The sequence below is a fragment of the Triticum aestivum genome, chromosome 4B, assembly GCF_018294505.1.
Source record: "Triticum aestivum cultivar Chinese Spring chromosome 4B, IWGSC CS RefSeq v2.1, whole genome shotgun sequence".
Taxonomy (NCBI): Eukaryota; Viridiplantae; Streptophyta; class Magnoliopsida; order Poales; family Poaceae; genus Triticum; species Triticum aestivum.
The window spans coordinates 567,514,243-567,538,743 of record NC_057804.1 but is presented as its reverse complement, the minus strand read 5'-3'; the positions used below and the strand labels follow the sequence as shown (position 1 = coordinate 567,538,743).

The following is a 24,501-nucleotide window of genomic DNA, read 5'->3' as shown; positions in this document are numbered from 1 at the left end:
AAGCACATACAAACATATCTAGTTATATGCATATAAAAATCAGTATTTTCTTGGTCAGCAGATCACAAAAAGGACACAAACGGTAGGTTCCATCTAGTCAGGGGGTTAGGTTAGGGACACCATGTGGATGAGGCAATCTTAATTCTCGGCCACACCAAGATTGTTTGGTGCTCGGCAGCACTAATGCCCAATATATTACCTAACCGAGCCATCCAAATGCTACATAGAGTTAATCCTCCTGTAGACCTGAACCCCCTTCATGAGCAGCCCCATGGAGGAAGCTCACCTTGGCATGCCGTCGACGACGGCCTTCTTCCCGCTGGCAGGGCTCCACAAGTTCATGGCCGTCTTCCTCGTGTTCCTCTCGTGGATCCTGGTCCACTGGTGGAGCCTGAGGAAGCAGAAGGGGCCACGGTCATGGCCGGTCATCGGCGCGACGCTGGAGCAGCTGAGGAACTACTACCGGATGCACGACTGGCTCGTGGAGTACCTGTCCAAGCACCGGACGGTCACCGTCGACATGCCCTTCACCTCCTACACCTACATCGCCGACCCGGTGAACGTCGAGCACGTGCTCAAGACCAACTTCAACAATTACCCCAAGGTGAAACAATCCTCGAGATGTCAGTCAAGGTTCAGTATAATCGGTACTGACAGTGTTACAAATGTCTGAAATCTGGAATTGTGTGTGTAGGGGGAGGTGTACAGGTCCTACATGGACGTGCTGCTCGGCGACGGCATATTCAACGCCGACGGCGAGCTCTGGAGGAAGCAGAGGAAGACGGCGAGCTTCGAGTTCGCTTCCAAGAACTTGAGAGACTTCAGCACGATCGTGTTCAGGGAGTACTCCCTGAAGCTGTCCAGCATCCTGAGCCAGGCTTGCAAGGCAGGCAAAGTTGTGGACATGCAGGTAACTGAACTCTTTCCCTTGGTCATATGAACGTTGATTTCTTGGACAAAATCTCAAGATTCTGACGCGAGCGAGCCAATTCAGGAGCTGTACATGAGGATGACGCTGGACTCGATCTGCAAGGTGGGGTTCGGGGTGGAGATCGGCACGCTGTCGCCGGAGCTGCCGGAGAACAGCTTCGCGCAGGCCTTCGACGCCGCCAACATCATCGTGACGCTGCGGTTCATCGACCCGCTGTGGCGCGTGAAGAAATTCCTGCACGTCGGCTCGGAGGCGCTGCTGGAGCAGAGCATCAAGCTCGTCGACGAGTTCACCTACAGCGTCATCCGCCGGCGCAAGGCCGAGATCGTGCAAGCCCGGGCCAGCGGCAAGCAGGAGAAGGTGCGTACGTGGTCATCGTCATTCGTCAAGCTCCCGATCGCTGGTTTGTGCAGATGCCACTGATCACTGACACATTAACTGGGCGCGCAGATCAAGCACGACATACTGTCGCGGTTCATCGAGCTGGGCGAGGCCGGCGGCGACGACGGCGGCAGCCTGTTCGGGGACGACAAGGGCCTCCGCGACGTGGTGCTCAACTTCGTCATCGCCGGGCGGGACACGACGGCCACGACGCTCTCCTGGTTCACCTACATGGCCATGACGCACCCGGCCGTGGCCGAGAAGCTCCGCCGCGAGCTGGCCGCCTTCGAGTCCGAGCGCGCCCGCGAGGATGGCGTCGCTCTGGTCCCCTGCAGCGACGGCGAGGGCTCCGACGAGGCCTTCGCCGCCCGCGTGGCGCAGTTCGCGGGACTCCTGAGCTACGACGGGCTCGGGAAGCTGGTGTACCTCCACGCGTGCGTGACGGAGACGCTCCGCCTGTACCCGGCGGTGCCGCAGGACCCCAAGGGCATCGCGGAGGACGACGTGCTCCCGGACGGCACCAAGGTGCGCGCCGGCGGGATGGTGACGTACGTGCCCTACTCCATGGGGCGGATGGAGTACAACTGGGGCCCCGACGCCGCCAGCTTCCGGCCAGAGCGGTGGATCGGCGACGACGGCGCCTTCCGCAACGCGTCGCCGTTCAAGTTCACGGCGTTCCAGGCGGGGCCGCGGATCTGCCTGGGCAAGGACTCGGCGTACCTGCAGATGAAGATGGCGCTGGCCATCCTGTGCAGGTTCTTCAGGTTCGAGCTCGTGGAGGGCCACCCCGTCAAGTACCGCATGATGACCATCCTCTCCATGGCGCACGGCCTCAAGGTCCGCGTCTCCAGGGTGCCGCTCGCCTGATCTTGATCTGGTTCCGGCGACGGTGATGGACGCTCCGGTGGCTGTCTGGCCAGACGGCCGGCGTGTTATGACAGGCTCGATTTAACTTAGCAATTGTGATAAACTCGTATATGTAGGCAGAGTGGAGAGTGTGTTGATCGATTTGCCATGGACGTTGCTCGTCCGTTGTTACCGTCGTACCATGTTTGTATTGCTTCTAGATCATTATAGTTCGTGTTTGTTCTTGAGCCTAAGTATTTATTGCACATTTCAAAAATGACAAATGTGTGCAATTGTCTTTTTTGGGTGTTTTCTAAGGGTAGTATTTTCGCAGATTTATTCTGTCGACCAAACCTTAGCCTTTGACCCCTCTCGCCGTCGTCCGGATGCGACGTGGGCAGGAAGGCTGCTCCTCGTGGGGTGCCAGACATGTTGGAGCTGGTGGAATGTTGCAGGACAGCGACGGTGATGAGTGGTCAGATTGCCGTTGTCGACAGGCGATGCTCGATGGTGGCGCTGGTGAAGGTGACGGTGGTCGGAGGATCACATATCCAGCACGACGATCTTCAACAGCGGCCCGGCTTGGCTAGGTCATTGGACAAGCAATAATCCTACACCTACGAAAATTGCTACGTAGGCTTACTTAACCTTTCATAAAATTCTCTCCTTCCCCGTGACTTTAACCGGGGTGGACCCCAGCTGCTAATCCTGGCCCAATTAGCAACCTCCACATCATCTTTTACGTCAGATCTATACGTAACATTACGTATGTGTAGCATTGCTCACAAGCTTGGACAAGAGGGTATTGATGCATGGTCCTGGATGGTGACGAGCTCGACATCAGACCCAGAGCTATCATGCAACGATATGTGTTTTTTCAGGTTTACTTTGCCGAGTCCTAGTTTAGGAATAATGTTCCCCCAGTTTCCGTTGGCGTGCTTATCGCCGGCGGAGGGCGTGTGGAGCCGTGTCTTCGATTTGTCTTCCGGGTCCGATCGGTTTACGTTTTTAGCGGACCCATCTGGATTCGGGTGACTTCCGTAGTCTATCGAGTTTCTACGCCCTCATCGGCATTTTCATCTCCGGGGCGGCAATTTGCTCACAGATCGCGGCTGCCGGCATCTTCAAGTCTAGATCAACGACTTCCTACCTGTTGCTTCTACAAGCTCATGAGTTTAAAAAAGTTTGCTTCTTCGAGGTGAAATCCCAGAGCGGCATCAAGCTATGCTTACGACACGTTGTCAGTGGATGCAGGAGGAAGAATTTGGCATAGCCAAGGATTTGAATGTAATTTTTTCTGTGTGAGAGTGTTTGGAAGGACCTGTAATACTTAATATTTGGCCTTGGGCCCTTTCGAGAGAAAAAAACCAAAACAAATGAAATTAGGTGATCTTATCTTTTTTTGGAAAAGGCCTAAGGCCATATATTAAGAATCACAACACCTTACAAGCATGGCCATGTCGAAAAGGAAAATTACAATAAAAGCTTTAGGATCTTAGCTTTGATTCGCATGATTCCATAAATACATGAATAAGGAAAACGTATCACTACAATGTCATGCTCAGTTGATTCAGATTGGACGTGTTTGGTTGCATGCATATACGCCAACCAGGCCCGCGCGGGAAGATTGTGGCCCGTTTGGTTGCATGTGTTCGCTGTTCGGCCTGCATAGCACGAAACCCAAAGCACCTCTGGGCCTGTCTCGCTAGAAACGCTTAGATCGGCGGTTTCTAGCGAGCCAGGCCTATGTGATGCACGTGGGCGGCAGGACTGCATGTGCGGAGCCACGCTCGAGAAACAGCTTTGCTTCCCGAAGCGCTGCAGTTATTACCCTCACCGCCCCCTCACCGCTACCTCTCCCCTCACCCTTGTCGCCGCTCTCACCGTCGCCGCCGGCGGTGTTCAGCAGATCGGAGAACAGCAAGGTGACCTCCGGCCCCTTCACCGGCATCCGCATCATCACCTCCGGCACAACAATGGCGGTAAGCACTTTTTTCACCCTCCTCACGTACTCATTCAATTTGATCCACGTTAGGGGAATGGGGAATCGATGTAAATAGCCACAAGAGTGATCATAACATTTTCATGAGTTCGCAGTACTGATGGATTTGAGGTTACTTATCGGGATTGAGTACAAGGGTAATTGGGATTGGAGGTAAATCTTGCACAGTAGTCCTAAATTTTATCCTCGGCGACCCTGGAGGCAGTTGGAGCGGCGGGTGGCCTTGCCCTTGTTCTTCTCCTCGAGCTACACCACCGTCTCTTCTTCCTCGCTAGATTCCAAATCGATTGGCATGCTTCGGTGTCCTGGCTCCGGCGTCCTTACAACCATCGCCACCACAACTTCTTCTTCCACCTCCATCGCCAACGCTTCCTGTTCCTCCTTCACCGCCGCCATAGTCCTTGTCGTGAAGTACGATGCGACACGATGGTCATGAGGATGCCTGTACTCTCTGTACTTGGCCCACCTTTTCCTCCGTCAAGCGTCGCCGGAGTCGGCCTGTTTCATGGCCAGCGAAGGATGTTGACTAACATAGTGCCCTTCCCTGGGTCAGGAAGCAGCGTCTTGACCTCCTCCAGTGTCGCCTTCTTCACCACGCGTCCGACTCTTTCTGCATGTCTGCCATGCTGGTGAAGTTGGAGTAGACTTCCATGGTGTTCTCGAACTTGGTGCGGTCACCGAGCAAGCACCCGAGAAAGAAAGCCCTCCATCTAATGCCCCAAGGGAAGGGGTTGGGGATGGGGTTGGAGTTGGAGTTGCTGCTAGAGTTCATGGCGGTAGATAGGAGGAAGAGTGAGAGACAGAGAGATGACTGAGTGAGATGGTTAGATGGTGGGTAAGTAGTCACCGAGGATGGGTAAATAAAGGGGTTATGGATGATAGGTTTTAATGGCTATCAACCTCGGAACTCTGTGCTCTTCATAATGCACGCTCTTCGTAATGCAGATCGACACGGACAACAAGGGCAAGGAGGTGGTGCCGCCCATGGAGAAGGGCAAGGAGGTGGTGGCGCCCATGGAGGTTGTGCCGACTACGCCTAAGGAGGTGACCACGGATGAGGACGTGGTGACGGCTAATGTACGACAGGGTGACCCTCGATCAGGGTTGGGCTCCCTTCGCCGCTGTCCATCAAATCAGAATCGACTACATGGTGACGTTCAAACTGCCCACTCCCGACACACTCAAGGTCATCGTCTTCAACGACGAAGGCATTGAAGTGGTTGCGGCAAGCACGACAACGCCTTCGCCGTGAACGTCTAGGACTGCCCTTCCTATACTCCAGTTGGTTTAGTTTCTTATCGTACTGCTTTTGCGTTTGAACTGATATGTTTAAGTGTGGCACTTTATTTAAAGTGCGGCTATAGTTTACAACTATCTTCTGTTGTGTGTGCATAATTTTTTCTTCACGCCGCTGGTGCTGATAACCTCACCACCTCGCCAAAGAGGTTACCACACAACAACTATTGCATGAAACCCAACACCATGTAGTTGCGTGAGCTGAGCCAATGCAGACAACCAAATGCTATGCTAAAATTGCTCACCTAATGCGATAGGCCTAGATGCAGGCAACCAAATAATGTGCAGATGTCGACTTTTTGCCTGTTTTCCTTCAACCAGGCTCGGTTGAGCCAGGCCCGGCTCCTACGGCTACCAAACACGTCCATTGTGTTTGCATCAAGAGTTAGACTGCATCATATTTTCTCCGGAAATCAGTCTTAAGAAATATTTTAAAAACTTTCTTATAAGATTCAGTTCTACAAATCAAACTATTCACATAAGAATCAAATTTGTATGTGCCAGAAATAATGTAATGTGGATGCATAGGTCGGACGTAATTCTTCTGTTTTCTTTTTAATCTAATGTGGAAGTTTTGTGTACCAGCGAGGCATGAGTGTGCTTATGGCCAGTTGCTAGCTCTGGGGGGAAGTGCACTCGCCGCGCTCTGTCGCCTTTTACGCGCACACAACGCAGATGTTGCGGAAGTCCGGCACCCAGCGCCGGCAGCCGGCGCTGTGGCGGCGGTGCCGTAGCCTCCGCCAAATCAAGCAGGTCCACACCCTCCTGGTCCTCCGGGGCTTCCTCTCGGACCCCTCCGCGCTCCGCGAGCTCCTCTTCGCGTCCGCTGTAGCCGTGCGCGGCGCCATCGCCCACGCCTACCACGTGTTCGACCAAATCCCGCGCCCGGACCTCTTCATGTACAACACCCTCATCCGCGGCGCCGCGCACACCTCCGCGCCCCGGGACGCCGTCTCCCTCTACGCGCGCATGGCGCGACTCAGCAGCTGCGGCGGCGGCGTGAGGCCCGACAAGATCACCTTCCCGTTCGTGCTCCGGGCGTGCACCGCCATGGGCGCGGGTGGCACCGGAGCGCAGGTGCACGCGCACGTCGTGAAGGCTGGACTGGAGTCCGACGCGTTCGTCAAGAACGCGCTCATTGGCATGCACGCGAGCTGCGGAGAGCTGGGTGTTGCAGGTGCTCTGTTTGACCACAGGGCGCGTGAGGACGCCGTGGCGTGGTCGGCGATGATCAGCGGCTGTGCAAGGAGAGGGGATATTGGTGCTGCCCGGCAGCTGTTCGACGAGTGTCCTGTGAAGGACCTTGTGTCCTGGAACGTGATGATCACCGCGTATGCCAAGCGGGGAGAGATGGCCCCAGCAAGAGAGCTGTTCGACCAGGCACCTGAGCGTGATGTCGTGTGCTGGAACGCCATGATCTCTGGGTATGTGAGATGCGGCTCGCACAAGCATGCCATGGACCTGTTTGAGCAGATGCAGCGCATGGGCAAAAAGCCAGATGTTATCACAATGCTGAGCTTACTGTCAGCTTGTGCCGACTCCGGTGATTTGGATGTTGGCCGAAGGTTGCATTCCTCTCTTTCAGAGAAGTTCTCAGGAACTGGTTTTACTGTCGTCCTTGGCAATGCGCTGATTCACATGTACGCAAAATGCGGGAGCATGAAGAGTGCACTGGAGGTGTTTTGGGTGATGCGAGATAAGGATGTCTCAACTTGGAACTCTATCATAGGAGGTTTGGCATTGCATGGTCATGCCCTGGAGTCTGTTGACGTGTTCAAGAAAATGCTGAAAGAGAAAGTCCGGCCTGATGAGATCACCTTCGTCGCTGTCCTTATCGCATGCAGCCACGGCGGTATGGTTGACAAGGGACGTGAGTACTTCAACTTGATGCAACAGCAGTACAGGATTGAGCCCAATGTCAAGCATTACGGTTGCATGGTTGACATGCTGGGTCGCGCGGGGCTTCTGAAGGAAGCATTTGAGTTCATTGACACCATGAAGGTGGAGCCTAATTCTGTCATCTGGAGGACGCTTCTTGGGGCTTGTAGGGTCCATGGTGAGATTGAACTGGCTGAGCACGCTAACAGACAGCTGCTAAAGGCAAGGAGCGATGACAGTGGGGATTATGTGCTCCTCTCGAACATCTATGCTTCAGCTGGAGAATGGTTGGAGTCGGAGAAGATGAGAAAGTTGATGGATGACAGCGGTGTCAACAAGGAGGCAGGTCGCACGGTTGTAGATGGCAGCACAAAGGATCCACTGCAGTCTTTCAGACGGTCGAAATCACATCCTGGACTGAAAGGATTTATTGGTTGAGTAAGTACTTTTGAGCTCCCAGCTTCTGGATTTATTGGTTGAGTATAAGTACTTTTGAGCTCCCAGCTTCTGGATCGGAAACTGAACATCTAGCACTGATAAAATTGAGATGTGCATCTGATTGCAATACCGTCACAATATAAAATCGCCAATAATGCACATGGCACATCAAAAACACATTCCTAAAACTGTGAATCTCTCTCTGTTACTCATCCTACGGCGAGTAATAGAATAAAACAACATAGAACCAAGGCAAAATGTCCAACACAGGACCTCCCCAAGTAAGGTTAGTTATGCGGCACTAACCTTCTGACTGTTTTAGACTGGAGGATTAGGCTCAGGCTCCTTGAGAGACATGCTTTCTTTCTTTCCTTTGCAGGGGCAGAAATATGCTTCTGAACTACAAATATTGAACCACCCTAAATCTTGTTTCTAACACATCATTTGTTTTGCAGTTTCATTGTAAATGGCATTACATAAAAATTAATTACATTGGCTAGTCACTTGGAAGCCTGATGAATATATACTGGCAGCTCCATTACCGACACTAACTCAAATATCAAACATAACTCCATTAGAGATGTAAAGCACTAAACTTTCCTGCAGTACAGGCAATTCAACAATAACATACAACTAAGTCCAAAGCAAATGACAAATGATGGTGCACGACAAGTTCCGCCCATCCCAAAGATATTGGAAATTAAAAAAAAACAGCAATATCCCCCACATAGATTCCTTTGCTGTCTTCGCCATGTAGTCAGGTCCCTGAGTGGAGAGTCATGAACCAAAACATGCTATGAGATTAATGGCCAGAGAATATGGACTACCCATAAAGGACAGATATGCCAAGCAACATCAACTTTCCTTGTCTAGTTCAAGTTCTGAAAATACTAAGAATACTAGGCCCGTAAGGGATTCTTTTTCCTGGTTTTTTTGGACTTTTTTTTACTGCCCTTGTTTGCATGACGCGTGTGATAGGAGCGTATCTTTTTTTTATCTCGCTCAGCGTTTTGGGGTGTGCCACGTACTCTCCACGTGTTCGGTTTCCATGCGTGAGACAATCTCTCGAAAACTCGGGCGAAGTCGTCCACCGCCCTATGGGCCTACAAAAGCCCACCTCGCCCCGATCTTAGATGAAACCCTCCCTCCTCGAACCATCTCTCCTCTAATCCCTAAACAGAACCTCTCCTCTACTGCCTCCGTGGTCACCTCAAAAAAAGAAAAAAAGCCCCCAGGGTTGCGAAAAAAAAGCGTAGCCGCCGCCGCTTCGGATTCGAGGGTGTCGAGCCCCATGGCTCCGTCAAGGGCCACCGGGATGAGGGCAACGCCCTGCCGACGATTTCTCTGGCTACTTCCTCCTCCCGACGACCCTTGCCTGGACCGGACCGTCTCCATCTTGAAGAAGGCTCGATCTTTTCCAGCGTCAGGTGAGCAGCTGGGTGTCCTTTTTTTTCTTGGGACGTATGGCCGGCGGTGGCTTGAATCTAAGTGGTGGTCGCCGTCCGGGCCAGCCGCCTTCTGTTCGTTTTTCTTCTTGCCTTCCTTGTCACATCTTCTAATCGCAAGTGCACGCCTCCACGAGAGCAGCGAACAGAGCAGGCATCCATGGCGCAGATTCCTTCTTTGTTTTTTTCTCCACTCCTCTTCCTCCCTCTGGTCGAGCCCCACGAAGAGGAGGGGCTCGAGCCAGGCGATGCCAACATTCCGCCCCAGAAGCCAACCTGAGGAGGTGCCCAATCTCGCTGTTGCTCCCCTTTGCGGCGAGTGCACGCCGGCTGCCACTCGGCACTCTCTTGGCCATGTGATATGTCGCGTGCATGTGCGGCTTGTGTGCTCCTGCTGCAGCTGCGTCATGTGTGTGCTAGCTGATGCATTCGCGTGTCTGCCTGCAGTTTATCCGCACGGTCCAGCTGTAGCATTCAGCTCTTCCGACATCGGTGTTCAAGTCAACTGCAATGTGTTCGGTCAATTGACCAAACTAAGCCAACGTAAAAAATATGTGTGCTTTTTTCAGTACGCAACCAACATGGCATTATCTCAACACAAGGGATGAAGTATTTACATGTTTTCTGTTCCATGGGTGTACTATTTTGTGGACGTATGGCCGGAGCAATTAGTTTAGTGCAGGGATGCCTTTTCACAAGTGCTCACTTTGTTCCTGGTTTTACCAATCATGATGCCAATATGCTTATGGCGTGTACTTGAATATCTTTTATGATTTTTTTTATGTAATTGGATGATCTCTTTTTTATTTGCAAATTAATATCAGATCAAGCAAATGAATATCTGGATGACTATCTTCTATGATGGTATATATTTACTTGACTTTGTCTATTTGTTTTTTTTTCAGATTGATGAGTTCGTGATGTACAAAAAGAGAATGCCTTAGAAAGCCTGGTCATACGAAAGAGGAATTATTACTATTGAGATATTATGGTGACGGTGTTTAGCAGTCATAAAAGGTATATCTTCTCTCAGATTCATATGTGCTGCCCTTCAAAGATAAAAGTAAAAATAAAGTAGGGGAGATTGTAAAATTGACCATTGTAGTACCCTAATGTGGAGAAATGTCACATGCAAATTTAGCAATCCGTAATTGTAGTTTTTGACTGGAATGTTTATTTCATAGAACTACAAATAATCATATTGCTTCTACTTCTTTGTGGTATTACTGTGCCTTATCTCATGTCCAAGAGACATAGGTGTCAAGTTTCTCATACGTGAACTGTTTAATTGATTGCTTCCATGAGATCTTCTCAACGGTCCTATGTGTGATGATGTAGTCCAGATCAGGGTTTGAACCAATGTTATAAATAGCGGGCTATGGATAATAGGGGCGGACCTCCGAATCAGCTATAGCGGGCTATAACTCCTATTTAAAACTATGGTTTGAATTGTACTTTTTCCCTCAGCAATACTTTCAGTGAGAAGTAGCAAGACTATTCCACCAATATAGATTCTGCGATGTATTTAACATTGGATATGGTCCAGTTAGTGGTTTATTATTCCTTGCATTCAACATGTGTGTATAACACATCGACGATGCGTTATTCTATATTGAACTTTCAGTGAACCTGAACTCTTCTGATTATTTTGTGTAACCATGAACTCTTGGCGTGCAGGTGTAAATTGATTTTTTTTTCAAACAAAAAAAGTGCAAATCGTATCAGGCACATGGACAACTAACATCGTGCTTCCTCTATTTAGACATTACTCTACCACGTAATTGGTCTTTGGGTCTCTAGGAGATCGTGGTCCATATTTGAGTAACTTACAAAAATATATGCATTAACATGATAAGATGGTGTAGAAGCTTTGGTAGGAGTATTTTTACTTGCTATCACCAGGTAAGTTATGTAAAGGGTAAACAATGCTTTATTTGTTCTATCCAATCTGAATTTAGAAACTTTTTGTAAAAAAAATGGCCAGGCATTTACCAACAGGCAAGATCTAGCAGCTTACCTCATTTTTATTCCTGGTGGGATGTTTAGTCATGCATCCGAATTTCCAGCATGATAGCTCACTTCTTTCATGTGTAAATAGTTCTCTCCAAGGCATTCCTTAATTTATTTTCTATCCTAGCAGTTCATACATATCTATATTTTGTGTGGAGCGTTTTCCATTTCATTTTTCTTTTACTTACTTTGTTTTCATATATGGATTCTGACTGTAGTAATATAGTTTTTCCACCAACTGTTGGATGTTTAAATTACCTTAAGAAGTGTTTTTTCCCGCTCCCACATAGCATGCAGCAGTTATATGCATCATTTGACTGGCTGTGGGGTTGTACAGTTAAAAGCTTAGTATTTTTGCTCATACAAGGAACAGATTCAGTTCAGTTAATTTAGCTCTAATGGCGGTATCAGTAAAACATGGAAGTGTGCAGTTTTGCTGTACATACTCCCCTATTTGTACCAGTTCAGTTAATTCAACTCTAATTACGTTATGTGTAAAACATGGAAGAGTTCTTCGCTGGGGTTCTTTTCCCCTCTCCTTTAATGCATAATAGGCATACTCGGGCGTATTCTAGAAAACAAAATACATACTCCCCTATATATGCCCTTCTTATCCTTTCTTAAAAATAACTTGATACGTACAAGCGAATAATTACTTCCTGTAGATCTCCTTCCATGTGTTATTTACTTGATCTTTTTTCCTTTCACTTCTCTTGACCTATTTTTTGGTGCACTAACATAGTGTCTTCAGTGGAAAATTCTGATGCTTCTATGCTTTTATGACTTCATAATATTTTAAATATGATTTAACATATGTTCTTTTCTCATGGAAAATCAAGTTATAAGTAGCTTAAATGCTTATTATTGTTGGCTTGAGATCTATGGGTTCTCTCTTAGTAATTAAGCACATCAACTTCTTCGATTGAGAGAAGGATCCATGTTTCAATGTTCTTTCTGAAGTTAAATTGTCATTACAAATTTTGTGATCAATAGCTTTCAGAAGAAAAAGGTTGCTCAAGCTATCTTCATCAACTTTGCACATATCACGGTATAGTCATCGACGACCACAATCATACGCGCTCAAGACAATAGTGGAGCGGAAGCGATCATTACTTTAGTGATTTAGAAAGGGGAGTATTACTTTACAGAGGGAGTACATTGTAGTACTGTAGTAATTTGGTTTTCCTTGCAATATTTAGAGCATAGAGATAATCTAGAGCATTCTGGGGGAATTAACAATACTGATGCATATATATATTTTTCTGGTGTAATTTGCTTCTAGGATGCAGCAACCATTTGAGAAAATTTGATACTTCCTCTGTCCTTAATTATTTGTCAGATAAATGGATGTGAGGCGAACAAGGGTCCTCAAAAAGATTTTTCTCCAATTTCAAGATAATTTGCCTAACCGTCGAGAGCCAGGACGTGCATCCAGTAGCAACTTTAACATTGCCTACAGATCAAACAAACCACCAAGAACAAGAGCAAAAGAGCCAGTTTCATCTACCACCACCAAGAACAAGAGCAAAAGAACCAGCTTCATCTATCTACCACTACATCGTAGAGACAAACCCAGCTGGATGATCAACATCTCAGGTGTAAGAAGAGAACAAGAGCTTCACAATTCTGCATCCAGTATCCACTATCACTACGTGTTGTAGATCACCTATGCATGTACCAACTAGATGTACCCTTTGTTGATCACCTATGCATGTATCAACTACATGTACCCTATCCTTGTATGAACTACTTTGCTATGTTCAAGTTTTGGGAGGACTTACCCGATATTTAGAAAAAACTAAATAGCTTATCGATCTATGTGGCGCGGCGTGCCGCCGCGCACTACCCGCTAGTATGAGGGCTATGAAGGAAAACAACTCATCAATTGGAATTTCATTTTTGGCAATTTGGCATGTACATGATAGAAATATGTATAAGGGAGCAATGGCAGGACGGCTGCAATTATGGAATAACACATGTCGGGAACATATATTTTAGTTTCTAATAATGCATCCTCGTTCACTATACTTAAAAAGAAAAATAAGCCTTAAAAGAGTTTGAGAGCATTGGTAGTGCATCGATCATAATGACACAGGTTCTTAAATGTCCAGAGAAATTTGGAAACGATTGCCCTTACACTTGATAATCTCTGTCAATGCCATGCAATCCATAATGTTTCTGGACCCAGGCACTAGTTTTTCTTTTTCTTTTGTTGACAGAGAGGATCCATGCACTAGTTGATCAACTAAAGATTCATTGACCTTGCAGGAAATATGCAATGTGATTGTAAGAATACAATAATCTTAGTGAGATCAAACATATGCTTAAATCAAACCAAATTTATCTAACTAAGCATATATATACCTGAGAGGATACTTAAACCAAGTGACGCCTAGCAGGTACAATGTATTTTCCGCTTCCCTGGCCATCATCTCTTTTAGCCAAACCAGCATCCTCTCTCTTGGCCAAACAAACACCCTCTTTCTTGGCCAAACAAGCATCCTCGCTCTTGGCCAAACCAGCAGGCATTTCTGCACCATCCGGTTTTGCCAGACTAGGAGGTTCATCACGGCACTGAAGGAGAATAATAACACCTCAGTAACATTACTAACAAGTACGAACCACACAAGATATAAGCATTACCATGTTTACACGTCTTATCCTAGCCTCCTCATCCGCCAGCCTGTCCTCCTCATTCTTGATGTATGCAGGTACGCCTGGATGGACGGCACCGCACCATGTTTTGTGCGGGCGAGAGTGGCGACCTTCGTATTGATCAGCATTGACAGGGTGCTTCAAATCAACATTTCCATAAGTCGTACAACCATAGCATTGGCCTTAGGCAAAAAAAAAACATGTGTAGACAGTCACTACATATGTCTGGGCATGAACTAGCTTAGATATTAAAACTAAAGTAAAACTCAAGGACAGTGGACGAGATGAAGGGAAACATGACACAAGGGGCAACCAAATGACGTCTACCAGATAAATGTGACCCAGAACTGAAAGAGCAGAACTTAAAGGCGGAACAAAATACCATTGTCATTATGTTGCACCATACAGAAACAATTGAGCACATATTCTACATTTTCGCCCTTTATTCGTGCGACCTCAGCAAAGAATAGATTGTTGCTGCCACCGTGAGAACCATCAGCTCCTTTAGTTTTTGTAGTAAAATTGAGATGACAGTACATTTTGAGGCAGCTAGTCTCCCCCATATAAAATTCTTGGAAGGTCACAAGACCATCAAGTTCATATGCAAGATCCTAAAAAGGAGGCATGGACTGTATCAGCAATTAGTACATGAATACAAGAAATTAAGACAACCCTGGTAACAGGACAAGGATTGAAGGCGGGAGGAGGAACAGAGAGCAAACCCCCAAAAGACGGTGATCTTCACTGTACTTGTCCAGTAAAGCTTGAACCAATAGGTTGATATTCCGACGTGTTGGATGGCTTTTGGAAGACATCCTTCTTGTGCCATCAGGCCAGTAAAGAGCATGCCATACCGCTTTTTCCGCTTGCGGAAGCCCATCTGTGCACCTAGTTCAGGTCAGAGCATTCTATATATTAGTAGATTGTAATTTCTGCTATCTTGGAAATCCATGACAAAGTTGAGAAAATTCACATTATTGGAGAGCGCAGGTCATCAAGATGGTTATCGAAAGCATTCTCGGCTTCCTGCAAGCTCTGGAATGGCCCGCTCAGGCGAGGATACGTGTGGAAAGAACCTCCACGATCTGTTCTGATGAGAAACTGTATAGGCCAACCAGGAAAAAACCAAGCCAAAACAGGTGGAGACGAGTGGCTTGGCATTGGCGGGACGTCATGAGTTGCCGCCTCTGCCTGCGTGGAGGAAGAGGATGTGCTGGTGTCCTTTGGCTCCAGCAGCGGCTTTTCCGACTGCGCGGGCACATCGTGATGAGGGTACTCGCACCTGAGGTGGAAACATGTCACAAGGTTAGTAGACAGCAGAACATCTTTGAAGATGAATAATCTAATATTATCATGGATATAAACTAGAAATAAGGGAACAAGAGGCACATACCGTCGATGTCGAGGCAGCCACGGTGTGCAGGAAGCCCGGGTTTTCTCCTGGAAACGTGACATTTGAGGATCAGGAACAGACGTTTTTCCAGATGCCGCATGCTCACCTCTGAAGTGGAACACAAGCTCGATGAGTTGAAGAGCAACTTACTTATCAAGTTATCAACTAACCAACCATCCACTGAATATGGCATCCAGCATAGCAGAGTGGCATGCACGAGTAGTAGAAATCTAGTGAAGGCGAGGTGCTAGAATTTGGCCTCGTTGCTTCAGGGACAGTGACTTTTATAAAAGCCAGAGAGGGACGGTGCGGTGAAGTTCATACCGTGGTGGAAGCTGCCGCCCACCGTGGAGCTGGAGCCTCGTCTGGACGTTGGAGCGGGCGGCGTCCACGGTTACATCTGCAATGCGTCGAGATGTTCCATCCACGTCGGTGAGGAGTTGTCCACCGCCGCCGCCAGCGTCGGCACGGATATGGCGGCCGTCAGGAGGATATGCCGGATGAGTGCAGCGAGGCATAGCGGCGGCATAAAGAAGCTTTCCTGGGAAGGGAGGGGGAGCGGCGGTGCGGTGTCCCAACGTGCGCGTATCGCCTCCGTTTATAACGTGCAGAAGGAGAACAGACCATGACTCCAACTCGGACTTGGAAACGCTCTGGCGCTCTGCTACACACATACAGAAGTAGGAAACCACATCATCCAAGCCAAAGCGGTGGGGAAGAAGCAGAGACAAGAAGTTAGAATGTAATGTATATCCTAAACGGATTACTACTGCAAGGTACTCCCTCGGGGCGTGCTACCCGTCAGCCAGCGGATCTTATCCGCCGCCTTGCGAGCCGTCAGATTGGACTCAATCTGTTGGCTGAGCATCGTCCTCTGCTTCTGCAACAAATGTCTTGTTGCAGAATCCTTCGCAATAGAGATTTTATTGCGGAAACATTTGCAATAGAGGTTCTGTTGTAGAATCTTTTCACGACACAAATCATGTTGCAGAAACATCAAGATATTTTCTTTGCAACAAAAGGTTAGGATGCAGAAAATTTATGCAGTTTCTTTTTTGCAACAAAGATAATGTTGCAGGAACTGTTGTGTGAGGGCGGAGGAGGCTCCAATGGAGGTGTGCCTTGCAGAGGCGGGTGACGCGGGACGATGGGGCCGCGGGGATCTCAGGCATGGCCGTCGACGCCGGCAGGCAATCTAATCTAGGTGCAGGAGGGAAGAAGCCTCCAGCACCAATGTGTGCGTCCAGGTTGCCGGCTGCCCGGTGTGAGTTGTGGCGGCGGCCAGCTGCCAGCGCTCGTCCTATCTGGGAGAAAAGACGTGAGAGGAAGAGAAAAGTTGTGGGGAATATAATGTGGTTGAGGCATTGTTTCGGGAATCAGAAATCAGGTGGAGACGTGCGTGGCCCATAGGGACACGTGTTAGGTAGAGAAGAGAGCGGACACGGCGGCACTTTTCAGCCGGTTAAATCTGAGCATTTTCCTTTCTGAAAAGTGTTATAAATTTAGCGGATGCTACACGTCGGCGGAATGATAATCCTAAGGGACTGTCCGCCCTAACATCCGTTTGATGGAGCCATGGACAGCTATCTGATCCTTCCTCGTGGGCCACTGAGCATTTGCAACAAGCCTCATGTTACTCTCAGCTTTGTTGCAATCCGAGCCTTGTTGCAATCTGTTAAACAATTTTTCTTCTTTTGTGTGAGTCGATGAGTCTTTACAACAAGTCTCATGTTATCTCATGCTTTGCAACATGAGCGTTGTTGCAATTCCCAAACAATTTTTATTTTTATTTTTTCTGGACGTCTGTCGTCCGATTGTCAGCTATTTGCAACATGGCTCGTGTTATGCTTGGGTTTTGCAACATAAGCCATGTGGCGCTCCATTCAAAGCGTTTTCTCAAGGAAGCCTATGCGCTCGCGCGTTTTGCAACAAGTTCCACGTTGCAAACGAATATAGAGTCAGGGTTGTGGCGCGCCTCGCTTTCATCAATCTGCAATGTAGTTCGTGTTGCATCTTCATCAATCAGGGGCATGTGGCGCGAGGATGGTGTGGCGGACTTTACGCGGCCGGCCAAATAGAAGTATTTTTCTATTATTTTTTTGCCTGAAGTCGCACGATGAAAAGTTTGACCAAATTTATGGGAATAACTATCAGAAACTAGAATACCAAATTGATGGTTAGATGTATACTAAAACACATTTTCGTATTATATCTATGTAGTATTGTAGTTATTGATGGATTTCCTTACAAGCAGGGTCAAACCATGCAGCATTTAACTTTCGACAAAATTTATAAGCCTTTTTTTAGGGCCAAAGGGAGTACTACACTACAATAGTAGGAAGCAATGTTAGAACATTTTATGTCCCATAATATAGTGCATATTAGATTTTTTGTGAACTTTGAATATCTAGAATATCAAAGTTATATCATCAAATTTATCATGAAATATACTTTCATATGATATTTATTTGGTATTATATATATTAGATTGAGGGAAATATATTATAGTCCTGTTCGTTTGAACTCTGTTACTCTGGTTTTGTTGTGATCAATGGAAGGGGGGTGAGGGCTTTGGCCGCTCTGATCTTGTAAGAAAATACACATTTTTTCACATAATATCAATTTGGTACTATACATATATAGGGTTTAGGCATTACAGCTTTGTGTACGGGATACTCAAACCATCTAACGCCTAGCAGGTACAATGTATTTCCCGCTTCCCTGACCACCATCTCTTTTCGCCAAACCAACATCCCCTCTCTTGGCCAAACCAACAGACATTCTTGCACCATCCGATCCATCCGATTTTGACAAAATAGGAGGTTCATCAAGGCACTGAAGGAGAATAATAACACTTCAGTAATATTATTAGCAAGTACACCAACTGCACAAGATATAAAAATTACCTTGTATAGACGTCTTATCCTATCCTCCTCATCGGCCAACCTATCCTCCTCATTCTCGATGTATGCAGGTAACCATGGATCGAAACCGCAACCTAGTGTGAATGGACGAGAATGGCGACCTTCATATTTATCAGCATAGACAGGGTGCCTCAAATCAGCATTCCCGTAACTCATACAGCCATAGCATCGGCCTTGGGCAAAAAAAACAAGTGTACACAGTCACTACATATGTCTGGGCATGAATTAGCTTAGATATTAAAATTACAGTGGATGAGATGAAGGGAAACATGACACTAGGGGCAATCGAATGACGTCTACCAGACAAACGTGACCACAAACTATTTGAACATAACTTAATCTAAGGTGGAAGAAATACCATTGTCATTGTGTTTCACCATGTACAAACAATTGAGCACATATTCTATTTTTTCGCCCTTTATTCGTGCGACTTCAGCAAAGAATAGATTGTTGGCGTCGCCGTGAAAATCATCAGCTCCTTTAGTCTTTGTAGTAAAATTGAGATGATAGTACATCCTGCGGCAGCCAATCATCCCCATATAAAATTGTCGGAAGATCACGAAATCATCAAGTTCATAAGCAAGATCCTAAAAAGCATGCACGGATTGTATCAACAATTGGTACATGAATATAAGACAATTAAGAAAACCCTGGTAACAAGATAAGGATTGAAGACGTCGAGGAGGGAGAGAGAGAGCAAACCCCCAAAAGACAGTGATCTTCGTTGTACTTGTCCAGTAAAGCTTGAACTAATAGGCTGATATTCCTACGGTCCGAATTGCTTTTGGAAGACTTCTTCCTTGTACCATCAGGCCAGTAAAGGGCCTCTCGTATACAAATCTCCGCCTTCGAAAGCCCATCTGTGCACCTAGTTCAGGTCAGAGCATTATATATGTTATTAGTAGATTGTACTTTCTGTTGTGATGAAACTTTCTGTTGTGATGAAAATCCATGAAAAAGTTGAGGAAATTCACATTATTGGAGAGCGCAGGTCAACAAGATGGCTTGCAATGGCATTCTTAGCTTCCTGCAAGCTCTGAAATGGCCCACCCAGAGAAGGATATGTGTGGAAAGAACCCCCAAGATCTGCTCTGATGAAAAATCGTAAATGCCAACTAGAAAAGTAACAAGCCAAAATAGGTGGAGACGAGTGCCTTGGCATTGGCGGGATGTCATGAGTTAACGCCTCTGCCTGCATGGAGGAAGAGGATGTATTGGGGTCCTTTGGCTCCAGCAGCGGCGTTTCCAATGGCGCAGGCACATCATGAGAAGGGTATTCACACCTGAAGTGGAAACATGTCACATGGTTAGTAGACAACAGGTAATCTTTGGAGATGAATAATCAAATATTATCATGGTTATAAACTAGAAATAAGGGAACAAGAGGCACATACCGCCGGTGTCGGGGAAGCCACGGTGTGTGGGAAGCCCGGGTTTTCTCCTGGAAACGTGACAGTTGAGTGTCAGGAATAGATGTTTTTGCAGATGCCGCATGCTCCCATCTGAAGTGGAACACAAGCTCGATGAGTTAAAGGACAAACTTAGTTATCATGGGAGATGTATACACGAAGTTGAATCGATCAACAATGTAGAACCAAGAGAGAGGGAGAGAAAAATAGTTTCCAATGTACCCCCTCTGTAAACAAATATAAGAGCGTTTAGATTACTAAAGTAGTGATCTAATCGCTTTTATATTAGTTTAATTGGTTTACGGAGGGAGTAGCAACCAGCATAACAGACACAGCAACTAGTTTTTTTGAATGTCGACACAACAGGCAGTACAAATCTAATGTGGATCATGATTGAGAACTTGAGATAGGAGAACTGAGGATTATACATTACTTTGTGTAACTGGAAGCGAAGACGAGGTGCTAGAATTTGGCCCATGTTGCTTCAGGAACGGTGACTTTATAATTAAGAGAGGGACGGTGTGATAAAGTTCATACCGTGGTCGAGGCTGCCGCCGGTCGTGGAGCTGGAGCCTCGCCTGGACGTCGGAGCGGGCGGCTTCCACGTTTACATCTGCTACGCGTCGTCGAGATGCCAAATCCACGTCGGCGAAGGGTTGCCCGTCCCCATCAGCGTTGGCACGGATGTAGCGGCCGTCGGGAAGACATGCCGCACGAGCGCGGCGAGGCATGGCGGGGAGCGCGGTCGTCGTCGACCGGACCGCGTAAAGGAGCTTTCCTGTGAAGGGGAGGGGAGCGACGGCGGCGCCCCAGCGCGCGCGTATCGCCTCCGTTTTATAACGTGCGCAGGAGAACAGACCGTGACTCCAACCCGGACTTGCAAACTCTCTGCTACACATAGAGAGCTTGGAAATCGCAACAATCGATGCCAAAGCGGCCGGGAGAAAAGGAGAGAGAATAAGTATGTCGTGTGACAGTACAACGAACATAAAAAAAAATCTAGATCTGTAGACCATCGAGAGACGACTACAAGCATTGAAGCAAGCCGAGAATGCATCACCATCATCGCCCCTTCCTCACCGGAGCCAGGCAAAACTTGTTACTACAAGCCACTCCCTCTAATTCTAAAAAGTAGTCCTATAAATTTTGTCCGAAGTCGAGCAATGAATTTCTTTAATTAAATTTATAGGAAAAACTATCGAAAACTGCGATACCAAAAATTGATTTTTTTGCGGGAAAACTTCTGATCTATTCATCTTCAATCATGAATAATAATAATTCCTAATTATATCTATAACCACCTAGTGACAACCACAAACACTAAAGGGAGCCCAATATTAATATCACTGGATACATACTAGAATATATTTTTATATTATATCTATCTAGTATTGTAGAATTGTAGTTATTAATCGTGTTGCTTATAGGCATGCTCAAACCACAAGTAAATCTATTGGGCGGAAGCCTGCCGCCCACAACTTCCTCTTATCTGATTCGTGATCCGACATCTTGGGATTGCTCGGACTCTGGCCAGGGCGAAATCCCTGCATGCTATGCTGGCAACGACGACACCCGCGGGTGGCGTCCCCTCTTGGAGATGTTGTCATGGCCGTTATCTGAGCCCCTCTTCAAGCATCAGAGAAGACCCTAGCTCCGTTTATCCGGACTGGACAACGGTGGCGTCTCAGCATCATTCTCCTTCATGCATGCGTCGTCTTGTTTGATTGCGGCAAGCTTGGATCTGGATCTAGAGATTATAGTCATCTTGTTGTTGGTTTGGGCTACTTTTCAAGATGACGAGTTTAGTTGTGTTTTTCTCGGTTTGGACTTACACCCCTTACTTCTCTACTCCGGGCACCATGTTCACGTCTATTCGTCATATGTTGTATCACATCTTGTACTTTTTCTAAACTGCTTCTATCAATAAAATAATACCCAAGCTTTGCGTATTCATGAAAGAAAAACTTAGCCCCTTGGCACAACTCTCAGGTCTCAACCCATGTACTCCACTTCTCCACATTTGTCAGACAGGTACAGGAAGAGAACTTTGTGATTAAATGTAGGACTCTTAACATTCAGTACTAAAGTATTGGTGCCATGCATAATTGTTCCCATCATCACGCATAAACTTTAGTATGGTGAAAACATATTTTCATTGTAAATGTACTTTCCCAAGTATATTTTCATCGTACTAAGTTCAAACAACATATTTTCATCGTAATATATTTTCCCGTTCTAGAACCACACCACAATGGCCAACATCTAGTTCTGGAACCACACCACAACATAGGTTGAATGGGCCAGAATAGAGACCTTCGTATTTATCAGCATTGACAGGGTGCTTCAAATCAACATTTCTGTAACTCATACAACCATAACATCGCCCTTGGGCAAAAAAAAGCATGTGTACACAGTCAGTACATAGGTCTGGGCATGAAATGGCTTAGATATTAAAACTATACTCCCTCCTGTCCAAATTAATTGATGCAACCACTATACAATATCTTATATTGTATAGTGGTTGCGTCAATTAATTCGGATCGGCGGGAGTAGGAAAACTCAAGGATAATGGACGAGGTGAAGGGAAACATGACACTATGGGCAACGAAATGACGTCGATAAGAGAAATGTGACCACAAATTATATGGGGGGGGGGGGTTCTACTGAAGCAGGCCTCAACTTAATATAAGGTCGAAGAAATACCATTGTCACTAGGTTTCACCATACGGAAACAATTGAGCACATATTCTTCATTTTCTCTTTCTGTTTGTGCCACTTCAGCAAAGAATAGATTGTTGATGCCGCCGTGAAAATCATCAGCTCTTTTAGTCTTTGTAGTAAAATTGAGATGATAGTACATATTGAGGCAGCCCATCTCCCCCATATAAAATTCTCGGAAGATCACAACAGCATCAAGTTCATATGCAAGATCCTGAAAAAGAGGCATGAATTCACTACTAGGGAAAAGCCTATACACAGAATCTTATCAGCAGCGCGCTTCAAAATAAGTCGCTGCTGCTAATTAGCAGTAGCGTGCCCAGCCGAAACTCGCTGCTGAAACAAATATAGCAGTAGCGCGCCCTCTCAAAGACGCGCTGCTGCTATAATTCCCACGAGGCCGCCGCGAGGCTAGTTATAACAGCAACGCGTTATAGCGACACACGCTACTGCTACGTAGCATAGTAGCAACGCATTTCTCAGATAAGCGCTACTGCTAAGTTTCCTACAAAAATTTAGTCCCACCTCGCTCCGTGAAGAGAGTTTCTACCACCTTAAATATGTTACTTCTCAAACTTTGACAAGCACTTGGTCTTCATTGAACTATATGTGTAGAATTTGTGGCTGCAATATGAGTCTTCACCTGTTCCTAAACCGGTGAGGACTCATATTGACAAATCAGATTGTACACAAAAAGATCGTTGATGATCAATGTATTTTTGATATATTGAACAAAGTCTATTTTTACATGCTGACACATAGCAGTAGCGCTTTATTGTGAAAGGTGCTGCTGCTAGATAGCTTAGCAGTAGCGTCTTTTCCTACAGCGCGCTACTGCTAAGCCATTCATCTCCCCACACTAGTAGAAAAACACCAATTAGTCCCGGTTCGTAAGGGCCTTTAGTTCCGGTTCATGAACCGGGACTAATGGGTCGTTACAAATACCTCCACCCATTAGTCCCGGTTCAAACATGAACCGGGACAAATGTGCCTCCACGTGGCCGGTCCGCTGAGCCCAGTCAGGGGGGCCTTTGGTCCCGGTTGGTGGCACCAACCGGGACCAAAAGTCCATGTTTTTTTTACAAAAGTGGCTGCTTTAGGGTTTTGGGGGGTTATTTTTAGGTTGTTATTAGCTAGCTAATAGAGAGAAGTGTCCTCTCTTATATCTTCGTCCTTGGTTTATCAACGCTGCTGCTATGTTCATTTCACCCGTTGATATAACATGCTCATGCATGCTTGCATCATACATCATCATATATAATAACAAGTCCTACTAATATCATGCATCATCATACAACTTCTACTCGTTATTAATAATAAGTCATACGATCATCATCCTCATAGTCATCGAACCCAACCCTACATAATTGTTCTTAGCACATGATCATCAGTATCAGGTAGGACCTAAACACCCTTAAGGTAAAATAGCATAAAACAATATAGACCCTGACTCTCCATTATGAAGAATGACGATCATCCTGTCTCAAATTCTTGCCCTTCGCTGCTTGTTGCTTCCAAGAAGCTCCTTACGACTGTCCATACATTTTTTCCATTCTTTGATTGTTATGTCTCCACTTCTTTTAGAAACCCGGTATGGACAGTTGAGATTCGTAGGACGACCTGGTTGTATGTTCAAAACATGAAGCCCAGTCCCGAACATGGCCCTGATCAAGCAAGCCTCCACCGCCGAGTCGACGACGACGAGGATGCGGGATAGGCATCGCCGACGTTGATGCGGGAACTACTTCTATATATAGTTAAATAAAATAGTTTATTAATTAAATCAACTATCTAGTTCAACTACTAATTAAGCACTTACTATAAATAAATAAAGTACTACTTACTAAAAACAAACTACTTCTATATATAGTAAAATAAATTAGTTTATTAAATCAACTAGCTAGTTCAACTATATATATATATGAAGCACTTACTATAAATAAAATAAAACAGTACTTACTAAAAATATGAACTACATATTAATTACACAATCTAAATTACACAATATGAACTACATATCTAAATTACACCACATCTAATCTAACAAAAAGATCTACACATCTAATCTAACAAAAAAAATCTTCTAACAGAAAAAAAATCTAACATAATATGAACAAATTAATTACACAATCTAAATTACACAATATGAACTACATATCTAAATTACACCACATC

At 46.2% G+C, this 24,501-nt stretch overlaps 4 protein-coding genes across 6 annotated transcripts; 2 read left to right on the top strand and 2 right to left on the bottom strand.

Annotated features, from left to right (window-relative positions):
* The first annotated feature begins 216 nt into the window (after positions 1 to 216).
* On the top strand, positions 217 to 2,435 carry LOC123093296 (cytochrome P450 704B1). Its single transcript, XM_044515216.1, has 4 exons — positions 217 to 604; positions 695 to 910; positions 995 to 1,291; positions 1,382 to 2,435. The coding sequence occupies exons 1-4, from the start codon at positions 260 to 262 to the stop codon at positions 2,177 to 2,179; spliced, it is 1,656 nt and encodes a 551-aa protein (XP_044371151.1). The 5' UTR covers positions 217 to 259; the 3' UTR covers positions 2,180 to 2,435.
* A 3,624-nt stretch (positions 2,436 to 6,059) lies between these two features.
* Positions 6,060 to 13,043, top strand: LOC123093294 (pentatricopeptide repeat-containing protein At5g15300). Of its 3 annotated transcripts, none has more exons than XR_006445235.1 (3): positions 6,060 to 7,772; positions 10,123 to 10,234; positions 12,567 to 13,043. XR_006445235.1 is itself a non-coding variant. In XM_044515213.1 (2 exons), exon 1 carries the CDS (start codon positions 6,132 to 6,134, stop codon positions 7,770 to 7,772), a length of 1,641 nt encoding a protein of 546 aa, XP_044371148.1. In that variant the 5' UTR covers positions 6,060 to 6,131; the 3' UTR covers positions 10,123 to 13,043. The 3 variants fall into 3 exon arrangements, 1 of the variants encoding a protein (XP_044371148.1); XR_006445236.1 differs by having other exon boundaries at positions 12,221 to 13,043; XM_044515213.1 differs by having other exon boundaries at positions 10,123 to 13,043.
* A 161-nt stretch (positions 13,044 to 13,204) lies between these two features.
* On the bottom strand, positions 13,205 to 15,832 carry LOC123093295 (uncharacterized). Its single transcript, XM_044515215.1, has 8 exons — positions 15,600 to 15,832; positions 15,276 to 15,383; positions 14,856 to 15,164; positions 14,605 to 14,770; positions 14,265 to 14,493; positions 13,871 to 14,064; positions 13,592 to 13,801; positions 13,205 to 13,488 (listed from the first exon to the last, which is right to left on the bottom strand). The coding sequence occupies exons 1-7, from the start codon at positions 15,791 to 15,793 to the stop codon at positions 13,604 to 13,606; spliced, it is 1,398 nt and encodes a 465-aa protein (XP_044371150.1). The 5' UTR covers positions 15,794 to 15,832; the 3' UTR covers positions 13,205 to 13,488; positions 13,592 to 13,603.
* Positions 15,833 to 16,255: 423 nt separating this feature from the next.
* On the bottom strand, positions 16,256 to 20,457 carry LOC123090219 (uncharacterized). Its single transcript, XM_044511626.1, has 8 exons — positions 20,146 to 20,457; positions 19,594 to 19,701; positions 19,174 to 19,482; positions 18,902 to 19,067; positions 18,558 to 18,786; positions 18,182 to 18,372; positions 17,979 to 18,110; positions 16,256 to 16,579 (listed from the first exon to the last, which is right to left on the bottom strand). Exons 1-8 carry the CDS (start codon positions 20,337 to 20,339, stop codon positions 16,256 to 16,258), a joined length of 1,653 nt encoding a protein of 550 aa, XP_044367561.1. The 5' UTR covers positions 20,340 to 20,457.
* Between the last annotated feature and the right edge of the window lie 4,044 nt (positions 20,458 to 24,501).